Below are 12,909 nucleotides of genomic sequence, written 5' to 3'. Positions count from 1 at the left end.
CGTAACAACGTAGGCTCTACACATTGATATGTTTGAAGTTCACATTATTGCATGGAGAATGAAGTTAAAACACTTTTCCTAATTTATAATGTTGAAGTGTTATTATGTTTTTTTGTTACAACAGATTACTTTTTGAGAGATTCACCGCGGAGAAAACGTTCACAGAAGGGAGAAAGCATTTGCATTATGGAGAAAACATTGCCTGGCGAAGAAAAGGGTTCCAGTGCCCTTTCATCGCGGTGAAATTCTTCGACCTGTGGAGAAACTAAAACCTTTATAGTGCAAGATGAAAATAAGTAGACCAATCTTAATCTACGCTGACATATTAGCTCTTATTGCAAAATCAACGCACTGTTCACACAGTGAAAATCAATTGCACACAAAATCCAGCCTATTACGTGAAAAATTAAATTTAGGCCTTGGTTGAAATTTCTTTTCCTTTTGTAAGTTTAAATCGAAATCTGTAAGTTCGTTGAAAAAAGAAACAGGAGATTTTTCTGTTAAGATGCGGTTCTAAGCTAATGCTAATGTCTGGTACAAAACTTGTGCCTCTTCCCTTTTTGTCTCCTCTACAAACGCTCACACCCGATTCTCTCCCACCCACCTTATCTGTTTCCCGACAAACTGTCGCTAATCTGACAACTAGGGCAGCTTTTGTCCCATGCGGGCATAGCCTATAAACATCAGTTGAGTCACGTCCATAAAATATGGCGTAACCACTAATGTGCATGTTTTCCATCCATTAGTTCTTGTCTGACTCGTATTCGCTGGTCTCGCGTACATGTACATAGTAATTTTCCAACAATGTTGAGTGGATGTTACCCGAAACAGCAACCAACTGCCACAGGCATGTTTAATATCTGCAAACCTTCTGGGCTAAAGGACAAAAACAAAAAGAGCGACAAAATAAAATAAACTGAAATATGGCAAGTCATAAATCACAACTGCATTCCTTATGTTCTCAATATCTCCTCATGATGTTTTTATTGACCTTACACATACTCTAACAACAGGTGATTATTTACATACGTATATGAAAAACTGTATGTTTGTGGGGGCGGGGGGGGGGGGGGGGGGGCAAGCAATAAAAATACATCCATGTGAATATATGTTTTCAGTGCTTCTTGACATTTTAATGTATTTCCATCTCCCAGAACCAATGAAATTTCAATAGAATAACACGAATTGATGCAGATCGAAGGTACATATATATTGTATGTTGTTCACTACGTCGTCAGTGAATATGCGAATTTAATTAGGCTATGTTCATCATGTCTCGGAACTACATGCTTTAAACAAAAATCAATGTGAGCAAAATCCACGATATAAAGTGATTTTGTCATTGGATTGCTACCATTTCTGTTAAAACCAACCCCCTATAAACCACAAGAATGTACACCAATGAACGCTCACATAAAGCGATGACGTCAGGCACTCGCAGCAACAACAACAATGGCGGGACGTTACATTCACGTCTGAAAACTTGAAAATGGATTTACCCGTACCTCTGTAGGACTGCAATGACACTGCATCCATATCTACACACCTGCCATGGCATTCTAATAGCATTTACGTCTACATACCTACTTTTTTAAACAAATAATATGGCGTTAGACTCGCCCCTGCACAACTAATATGGCATCATATTCTCATCTATCCTGCTCACATTTGATTGCGCTGATTTTTACACAAGGAACACAGCACTTGACTGATTTTTTAAACAACTAACATGTCATTAAATTGATGCATGTACAGCCGACAGGAAACTGAATGTACAATGAGAAAATATTTTTCAAGAACTTTCGATGACCTCATAAGCTTTCTTTCTGGGACTTTCCGGGATTATTCAGGCAAAGTACAAACCTTCATGTGGAAATTAATGCACACTCTTTAGAAATTAATATAATGATATTTCACATTGAAAAATCAAGTACCTGTATTGCACTTTCAAAGGCACACTCGAAAATAAACTCCTTTTCAATGACTTGTTGACTACATGTTTCTTTTCACGTGCATCCATCCTTTTAATTTTACATAAGAAATCACCTAAAAATTCGACCAAATAATAGAACATTTTCACACGTAAATAAATGTCATGAGATAATAATTCTAGTGCTAAAATATACATTTACCCAGTAGGAAAGCATCCTACCTTACAAACACCTCTGAAAGCACTTTTCTAAAATCAATAGAACTTCCAGGATCAGGAAAAATGAGCAACTTAAGTGATGGACGAAATTTTTTTGGTCATTTACGGTAGTTTCTTAGTTCTTTGTGCAGCACTGGTCCCGTGATTATTAACCCTGGTACATTAATGACTTTTCTGATACACGGATTGAACAAATATCTGTAGAACCCCCAATGACTGAAGGTATGTATGTATGATAGGCGTACGTATTTCACCTAACAGTTAGCACTTTTCACATGACTCATTTTGCTGGATTCTGATTGAGTCGTCCACCTTATAGGGGCAATTAAGACTTTTAGTGAAGTTATTGGTATCAAAAGTATCATTTTAAGGTCATTATTTGTTTCTGAAAGTGATCTTTCATATACCCAATTTTAGCTGAAATACAGTATTATATCCTCAGCCAGCTGAATCCTCTTTATATACCACTGTCAACAATGTAGCGTTATGCTTAGCTCTGTACAACTGTGTGGCTTTGAGTTCAGCTCTATACAACTGTGTGGAGTTGCCTTCAGCTAGTTCTTTCAACTTCGTGGAGCTATGTTCAGCTCTATACAACTGTGTGGAGTTACCTTCAGCTAGTTCCTTCAACTGCGTGGAGCTATGTTCAGCTCTGTACAACTGTGTGGCTTTGAATTCCGCTCTATACAACTGTGTGGAGTTACCTTCAGCTAGCTCCTTCAACTGTGTGGAGCTTTGTTCAGCTCTGTACAACTGTGTGGCTTTGAGTTCGGCTCTATACAACTGTGTGGCGTTGCCTTCAGCTATTCTGGTGTAATGGTGTAATTCAGCTGTGTGGTGTAATGTTCAGCTCTGCACCGCTGTGTGGTGTAATGTTCAGCTCTGCACCACTGCGTGCTATTATGTGGTGTCACTTCTGTACAACTATTTCACATGTTCAGCTCTATACTGTATGATGCTGCCTAAAGCTACACGTGTGGCCCCCTCGACTGTGTGGCACTATACAACTGAGTGGTGTTGCTTTCAACTAGCTCCCTCAACTGTGTGGCGATAAGTTCAGCTCTATACAACTATGTGGTGTTATGTTCAGATCAATATAACTGTGTGGTGTTATGTTCAGATCAATACAACTGTGTGGTTTCACGTTGAGGTCTGTACAACTGTGTGGTGATAAGTTCAGCTCTATACAACCATGTGGTGTTATGTTCAGATCTATACAACTGTGTGGTGTTATGTTCAGCTCTATACAACTGTGTGGTATTATGTTCAGCTCTATACAACTGTGTGGTGTTATTTTCAGCTCTATACAACTGTGTGGTCTTATGTTCAGCTCTATACAACTGTGTGGTGTTATGTTCAGATCAATACAACTGTGTGGTTTCACGTTGAGCTCTGTACAACTGTGTGGTGTCCTGTTCACCTCTATACAACTGTGTACTGCTACATATATGTTCAGCTCTGTACAACTGTGTGGTGTCATGTTCACCTCTGTACAACAGTAAGGCTGCACATCCATCTTCCAGGATTTATTATTGCCTCTGTACCACTGGAAATAACTATCAGCTCTGTACAACTGGCATGAAGTACTGGAGGGACACATCCTCATGTAGCATGAAAAAATGAAGCGTTGTATTGTGAACAATATCTGAAAAGAAAAACAGAGGAAAATAAAAGTGAGACTTCATGCACAAGAATGTTTCACTTCCACATGTATACAACAACTGTGAGGTTAATGGCTGGATGAAACACGAGAAACAGAGGCTTCTGGATTCGCCCACACGACCATATTGGCCATGGGCCTGATCTGTGCAATAAGCCTGTGTTTTAAGCATCTGAGCCATGTATAAAGCTTAATAGATCAACTGACAATGTCTCGTTAGCTTCGATAATCAATGTCCCATGCTTGACACATATTGGTTTACCGAAAATATTCTACACCAACTTTCAGGAAGGACTGAACACAATGGAAGCGGATGAATTTTTTAAAATTCCCCGTCCGTTAATGGGATTAAACCCAAGCTTTCTGACCTACCATAATCCCCCAACTGTTTTGCATATGACAGAGCAACTTTCAGTGTACTTTATGAACATTTTTCATTTGATTTTGGACACAAAACTATATTGGTTGAATTGGTCAATTTCAGGGCTTCACAAAAAGTATAATTTTATCCGTCTACAAAGAGTAATGTCTTCAGAATATGTCTGAATAAACACCTTGCAAAAATGTTATAAAGTTGAAGAATTACAGTAGCAATTGAAATCTTAACACTTTAACCATTAGGCCTACTACAGCCACTCCCCAAATTGCAAAGTTTGATTTATTTATTTCATAGCTGTTTAAGTTTTACTCAAGCTTTTCACTTATTTGCTTAAACCTGCCAGGGGTGAACCACTGACCTTTGGCACATATGATGTACAAATATGCACTGGGTACTTGTGCTAGATGTGCTCACGAGATAATTGATGAACAGAAATGCACAATTATGTCCTCTGCACACAATTTTTGTAAAGTCGTGCACACGACTTAATAAAGACCTCGGTCACACCACATACTTGTGCACTTCTATTGGTCAATTATCTTGTGCTCTCAAGATTTATTGTGACTTAATTAAAAGAAAAAAAAAATGACACTTTAAAAGTTGTGTTATATTTTTTTCTGTTTACAGTTTTGTGGTTCTCTAACCACATCATTTTTATGGCTCCGTAACTATCAGCACAAACCCGTCATGACAAAAACTGATTTTTGGCCAACCTGCTGACAAAAAGTCGCAGGCAATACAGCAAGAGGTACAGCAAGAGGTGAAAAGAAACAAATGGCAATCTACATGCACTTACTGCAGATGATCTTGTACGGGTTGACCTGTTGACCGGCCAGGAACTGAGCAAACTTCCTGATGTCCACACGTGCCTCCACAAACTGCTGGGGGTCTAACGCTGGACTGTCCGCCCGTGTATCCATACCATCATCATCTTTGTCTGGAAGAAATCAGATTAAATGATTGATTTTCTTACTTGATTGGTGTTTTACCCCATACCTAATTCCTCAATGAACAAGCAACTTATGCATCTTCTTCATTTAATTTTGGCGAAAAAACAACTGTTGGACTGGCCAATTTCAGGGCTTCACAAAAAATATAATTTCATCAGTCTACAGACACCATAATATGCCCAAGTAAATACCTTGTAAACTTGTGCAAAGGTTAAAAAATTACAGTACCAGTACTCAAGAACATTTCACGTTTACAAGTGAGATGGGGCTACGGTTGGAGGAAACCTGACACAGCCCAGGTAAAACCCACGACCATCCGCAGGCTGCTTGGAGACATTCCCTTGTACACCAGAGAGCAAGCCGAGAGGAAATGAATGAAAAAAAGAACGCATGACAAACTGGGCATGTATTTTTAGTTTAAATGTGCACTCCACTTGACATATATATATGTACATGTATTATACTGCTAAAATAACAGACCGCGCATGCCAGGAATAAGGGGGAAATACTTTGTGACTTTACAGGAAACCCTGCTGAGCCCGTGGGTAACTCAGGACCCATCCTCAGGTTGCTGGGGACCTTCCCACACATTAGTCAGCTAATTTATTCAGTTCTCTTGGACTTACTCCATGTGGCATTGGTCAGATCTCGGAAGTGTGTGGATACTGATGCCATGTCAGTCTCCACCATTAACCTCAACTCTCCGCTTCCATTGGCTGAGATCACCTGAAATGGATAGTTTTAAATATTCATGAGGTAGACATGTACACATCTGACATGATTTCACCATGCCCATATGTATAAGACACATGTATGTAGATATTGCGCAATGTCTACATGTACATACATGTGTGGCCTTGTAAAAGTTTTTTTTTGTCTCCGTTTTATTTGTGTTTGTACCTCATTGTACACATATGCTTTATTACATGTACTACTGTAACTCTGTACGGGGGAGACTTGTTACATGTTGAAGCTATCCCTTAGACACTGCGTGATAGAGGTTGGCGGGTCAAATTACACACACCCCTCATTTGATGGCGTACTGTTTTCCCTCGTCACTCATAATATTTGAGCCTTTGTCATTGTTTTATGGGAGATTGGTGTTCAAACAACAACCCGTAAAAATTAAGGGATTGATCCAAATCAGTTCAACCCTACCTGGCTACACATGAACGGTGTATATGTAAAGTCATACATGCATTAAATTTGAATGTAAAATTTAATGTCAATCCACTTGCTTAAAATTTCAGGTTACCTTCAAACCATTTTCATCAGGTTTCAACTCTACTAAAGGATTAAATGTGTAAAATATGTGTCCATAAGAAAAGCTAGAAATTCCCTCGCCTCCCCACCCCCCCATTTTGTGAAATGTTGTTTCTTTCAAGCTTTGCACGGTTTCTTCCACTGCTCTATAAACCAGATATCGGTCCTATCAGTTAAATACTGCTGGGCAAGAGCAATTGACATAAAATAATGCTTCAAAAGGAAATTTTCACCTGCAGTATTTGAGGACTGTCAACATACTCGAACAAAACCAGATGCAGTAGGATTCAAATCTACTGCATCATTGTTAAAGGGCTAGGGAAACTATTACCCCTTGGCCAGGAGGGACTTTCTTTCAAAGAAAACTAGATTCAATAAAAACGTTAAATCTTACCACAAAGTTACTCAGATTCTTCATCTTGTCAACGATGTTCCTGAGTAGCTTCCAGTGGGGCATACAGATGTTCACCTGAAGAAAACATGGTAAACAATGTACTAAGATTGCTGGAATTCCCGCACCGGTCCTCACAAATGTCATGCCAGGTGCGACCGGAATTACCCACATGTGCAATGTAGATGACCTCCAGAAAATTAGTCTGATAACAGAATTCTTCAAAAATATAAAACATAACTGCAACACACAGTTTTTCAAAAGGTAAGTCTGAGTGGCTTATTGGTTGTTGCAGGTATTAAAGTTGATTTCAGTGTGAAACTGAAAGTGTGAGTGCTGGTCATCAGGCAGTACTGGTTTCCTTATTTGACTGGTGTTCAATGTGGCATTCATGAAATTTCCACTCATATCAGGGCTCTCAGGTATATTGTTGGATGAAACAAGACTGCCATTATTAATAAAGTAGATCCCCAGTGCTGCGCCTTCCAAACTGCAGATAGATGGTCTGTTGTCCCCTGAACTGATTCTGATTAGTTACAATGTTGAAAACGGAAGAATTTGGTGATTAAACGTCAGAAACTCCACGACGATCAAGCCACCGTTGACCTTACGACGTCATAGCGGTACATTCACTGCAAGCATCTGAATCTTCGCTATGTGAACAACACGGAAAACAGGAGACAATCGCTATACTTTTACAGATTATTTCGAGGTTATAAGGCAGCCCTCCAGCTCAGATCACATCTCAGGCCACTGTATGTGCCTTACCTAGAAGCCCAAAATTCGAACCTAGACAAAATTTAAATTGGCATTTCTACGTGTTACCAATCGTTGTTTCCATTCAATACAATTCAAAACAAATCTATTTTTGTGTTTGATACTTTTTTTGAAACATAAAAGATTAGTCCCATTGTTATGTTCACCAGTGTTAGTGACAGACTGTCGTTGTCACTGCAACTCACAATCAGCTGGCCGGACAGCATGGATCCTCGTGTCGCAGCCGGTTTCGCTTGACTTGACTATAAAAATTTATGGTTTGTGGACTACAAAACCATGTCAAATTCTCTATACAAACTACCATAATTCCATTGATGTCCCATTCATGTCAGACAAAACAGATGGGAGCCCATTTGTATCATCTACTTGGACAATATGTGAGCGAAAATCGGTCATCGTATCACCCAGTCACTCTGCTGTACACACTTTTCCAGAATCTAATACAGCTCCAGTAGCCAATATTTCAAAATATTTATTGTAAAACTGTTTTACATATATGATTTCCAGGGTGCCAATTAAGAGGTGTACATGAAGGGGTAATTATAGTTTAAGTCATAGAATGGTTTCTGGAAAAGCATCCAGTCGGTAGGTCTAATGCATGGATTCTGCGACGCTTTGCAGGGCTTGTCAATACATAATCGCGGCAAGTGTTACTGACATGATATCACCCCACCAGGGCTCCCTGGTCGACAAGATAGGCAGAGGGTCCAAATTTTACGGGGTTTTTAAAATGGAACTAGTTGACGTAACATTTTTTTAAATGTAGTTTACAGGCTGACATAGCATAAATACTGTGTCTGGGGAACATTTAATGTGAAAACAAAGTTGTTTGGTATCTCCTTTAAGCATGTAGAAGCTTAAATGATAATAAAGATATACACAAAGTTTCAGAAAAAATCTTGAAATCACCACAACCCCCCCTCCCCCCACCCCTCACAATATCATTACTTCGCGCAGGCCTGTTAAAAATGGTAGTTAGGCCAATTCTGTGATGTTCTGTTATTGTGAGGAACACAATGTGCAAACAACAAAAAAGGCACGAATTTGTGCGCAGTTAAGGTTTTAACTAAATTTACTTTAATAGGACTTTTCTTCAGCTAAACTAAGCTGAGGACTTACATCAAACTTTGGTAATTCTGGCTCCTCAAACTCATCCCATAGTCTTTTGGGAATGACATTGACTGGAATGTCATGAACGACCAGTCTGTCATGGCCTGTCAGAGACGGCTGAAAAAACACAAAATAAGGACAATAATGACAGTGTAAGACTACATTCAAATCCCCTCGGGGTCACATGGATGTGTTATTTAACACCAGTCTGTCATGTTTGGTCAGAGACAATCAAAGTATAAATGCACATGTTCACCGTCAGGTTTAAAAAATAGTCAAATTTAGGACATGATTTACATGTACATTTTAAAGTTGTGTTTACTTGTGTTTTACTGTAATCTGATGTTGACAAGGTGCGATTTAAGAACAAATCAATTCATGGACCATATATGTACTACGCTGAATTATTATGAGTCCGGCAAAAAGAGATCGCACTTCTCTCATGGATAACACATTCTTTAATCCCCTCAACAGTTTATTCCATTCGCTTTCAATTAACGTTCAAATCAGCTAACTGGGGCAACAAATCCAAATCTCTTCTGTACTTGTGATAAGCAATATCTGGATCTTATTTTACAGCACTACCTATATCCCATCATTTGCTTGATTGCCAGAACAAATACAGTATTGTTTTAAATTCCTTTACATGACTGCTCCTGTCTGGGTATATCCAATTTTGTTATGCAAGAAAAGGGGAGATAACTTTGGTAAGCATCAGACTGAGCCTGAAACAGGTTCAACACCGTATTTACATGTACATTGGTTTTGTGTTACATGGGCTGTATAGAGTAAAAATCAATAAATTAGCATAACAAATATAATCTTTTTCTGTTTTTTTTTTTCACATGTCTGTTCCTGTATAGATAACACCCAATGTAACATCTAGTATCAAAAGGGGGAGATAACTTCGGTAAGCAACAGGCTGAGTCTGAAAACAGGTTCAACACTTTCAACATTTGAGTTGTAGTACATGTACAGTACTACTGCAAGAACTTGTATATTACAACACAATTCTGAGTGTTTCTGGCGCCAATACAAATCTGAAAAATATTCAGTCAAAGTGTAAACTGTTCCTTCCAAAACATGCATCCGATCAATTAATAAACCATGAAAGTTACAGAATAGCACATACCAGTGACACTTCCACAGACAGACAGGGTGTCTGTTTCTTGGTCAACTTCAGTTTGACCCACTTGGCACTTTGTGAAGACCTCAGAGCCTTTACCAGGTTCTCAGGAATCAAATCTAGGTAAATCTCATTAGCATCCTCCCGAGACAAACCTTCCATCGCATACTCGTCAAAAAAATGACTCTATAAAGAGAAATAATGATCAATGAAAAGGCCTGATTGGCTGTAGGTTTAATAGGGGAGTTCTGAGTTACAGCTTTCATGGCCAAATTTAAAAGAAGTTATATTACTCCACATTACCTTTCAAAAATATTGGACAACTATTATTGATCACGTTTATTGTAATGTGGGCATTATTTAGAGTAGATGAACATCATGAATGAGAAAAACTGAAAAGCTGTGCAAATCTGAAAATACCAGGTTCATGCAGGAAAGGGTTGTCATATGTCTCTCCAGAACAAGGCGAGACAGGTGATCAGTAAATTAATGTCAACAAAAGATGCTTTTTTTACAAGACACATGATACAGTAGGACTGTCTATATCTTTAGTGACAAAAGAGTTTCAGCTCAAAACTCTGCCAACCTGCGAATCTTCGTGGGCTTCCCCAGCCCGGTTTCTTACCATAAGAATGGTGGCCATCATCGTACATGCATAAGTGAAACACTCTTTACAGCATAAAAACACCAAATAAAATTTTAAAAAAATCGAGAATCCGCTATTGCAGTTAATGTGTTTTCTATTGCTACATGTAAATGTAATACTATTACCATGTTTACATGATGAATATACAATAGTCAGGTTGTTGCTGAAGTTCACAGCATTAGGTATAATTTGATTTATTGAGTTATTTGATCGATGTATTACACCATACTCAAGAATACTTCTCCACTGTATATCATTTAGAGCATTACTTCATAACACTATACGTGCACACTCACACGAAATTCAACTGAATTTATCTTCATTTAATATAACATATAATTTATATGAAAATGTCATCCTCGGAAATATGTCATGTAGTAGATTTACTTTATTTACTTATTTGATTGGTGTCTTACGCTGTACTCAAGAATATTTCACTTATACGACGGTGGCCAGCTTTATGGTGGGTGGAAACCGGGCAGAGCCTGGGGGAAACCCACAACCATCCGCAGGTTGCTGATAGACCTTCCCATGTACGGCCGGAGAGGAAGCCAGCATGAGCTGGACTTGAACTCACAGCGGCCGCATTGGTGAGACTCCTGGGTCATTACGCTGCGCTAGCGCGCTAACCAACTGAGCCAAGGAGGACCCATGATGTAGTAGATAGCTAGTACTATTACATACTGCAGTGATTTGTCAAGCACACCTCAGTCAGTACTGCATAAAGCCATCACTTAATTATTTAACCTATGTACAGTGCACTTCAGCCGACAAAGTGGAAGATGGACTAAAATATGCAACCTCTTTAGAGAGAGCTGTCTGCAATCAAATCCATTTAAATCACTCTGTTAGTCAAGCTTTATTTCATTTTCATTTTCAGTGAAAACAAAGGAGCCATACTGTACACGTTTTAGCCCTGGATGACTTTGATTGATTTTTTTATATTTGGACAGCCCTCACATAGTCATGGATGGGTCTCACCCCTAGAGGAAGCTTCCCACAGTTTCGGAAAACAAAGATTACAATAAAGTTAGTAATCAACTGCTTTTAGTCACTTCTTCAGCCTGTCAAGTCAATCCTTCACAATACTTAGGGTCCTAGGACACCAGACAGAAAAATTCTTGAGCTGTCCATCATTCCAAGGATAAATATCCATCCAGATTTCGTTAAGTTAGGGTAACTGACTTTCAAAACTTTACAAAGTAAGTTTCAAGTTCCATCGGGGTGAATGGGACACATCCATGATCATGCAAGCTCCCTTGAAATGTATATATATATATTTAAAAAAAAACTAGTCATCGAGGGTTAACATGCTTAAGGTTAAACACATGTACAATCTATGCAGAGTACCTGTGTGAGCTCACACCAGATCTGCACCTCCCCACTAACAGCCTTCTCAGACAGGATAAAGTACAGCTTGTCTCTGGTCAGCCTCAGAACACAGTTCTTAGCCAGTTTGGACACAGTGCTAGTCACTCCTGAAATCACAAATTTAAATACATGAACTACCTGAATATACACTTTACATCTGATTGTTTGACAGTGAGATATGCTCATTGTCAAAAGAACTTTTTCACACAATTGAAATCATTTTACCACATGAAAACAGCACCCGATTCTTTACTGCAGTTCGTTCTACAAAGTACAACTGTGCTTGACCCATCACCCTGTTTAAGGTGTATAACCTACACCTACATGTACACAACAGGTCTAATGTGTAGCAATTAGCCCGAGACCTCAGTCTAAGAGTGACTTATACGTTATGACCTCTGTGGACTCGACTCGGGTAAAATGCTTACAAAGGGCTACCCACTTGTTCATTTCCAATGCATGCATTTTAGATTCATCCTGAATACACACGGCAATTCTGAAAGCTGAAATATTTCCTCACAATTTGCCACAATCCCTTTTTCCCTTCACATCAGCATTCTCCTGTAATTCTTACCCAGAGTGGAAAATAAGGTCATATGTGGACACGGCATGTGATCGTAAGTCACAACAGTAAATTATCTTGGATTTACTGGTCGTAATGTCTACAGACTGTGGAAAAAAATTGGCAGAGGAGCAGAAAATGTCTTGGTGAACATAATTTATTGGAATTTCATGCATGTATTGGTTCTTTTTGCACGGATTGTTGTAGCTGTTCTGAAAGACTGCTCGGCTGTGATCTACGCCTAATCCCATGTTAAAAGATCATGTTGTTGTTGTAGCGTGTCGTCCGAACTCGAACTTCAGCAAGCTCCTGTCAACGCGCTTGAGATTTTTAATTCATCAAAGAAACAAAAAACACGGAACTGTCTTCCATGTACTCACTTGAGAAATGCTGTATACAGCCAATATCGACTAATTTTCCTCGGAACCTCATCGCCCAAGCTTTCTGTCACTCGGCGCACGAAATTTGGCGCCCCATGTGACATCACAAAAACAGTATCATCTTCTGTCGAATTTGTACCAAACG

The 12,909-nt window shown here is 39.0% G+C and overlaps 1 protein-coding gene across 1 annotated transcript; it reads right to left on the bottom strand.

Annotated features, from left to right (window-relative positions):
• Positions 1 to 3,352: 3,352 nt before the first annotated feature.
• Positions 3,353 to 12,826, bottom strand: LOC135476786 (checkpoint protein HUS1-like). Its single transcript, XM_064756918.1, has 8 exons — positions 12,765 to 12,826; positions 11,802 to 11,929; positions 9,812 to 9,991; positions 8,689 to 8,796; positions 6,796 to 6,870; positions 5,765 to 5,864; positions 4,985 to 5,125; positions 3,353 to 3,794 (listed from the first exon to the last, which is right to left on the bottom strand). Exons 1-8 carry the CDS (start codon positions 12,814 to 12,816, stop codon positions 3,709 to 3,711), a joined length of 870 nt encoding a protein of 289 aa, XP_064612988.1. The 5' UTR covers positions 12,817 to 12,826; the 3' UTR covers positions 3,353 to 3,708.
• Positions 12,827 to 12,909: the final 83 nt, after the last annotated feature.

The sequence above is a fragment of the Liolophura sinensis genome, chromosome 10, assembly GCF_032854445.1.
Source record: "Liolophura sinensis isolate JHLJ2023 chromosome 10, CUHK_Ljap_v2, whole genome shotgun sequence".
NCBI classification, from domain to species: domain Eukaryota; kingdom Metazoa; phylum Mollusca; class Polyplacophora; order Chitonida; family Chitonidae; genus Liolophura; species Liolophura sinensis.
This window is presented reverse-complemented; position numbering and strand designations above follow the sequence as displayed.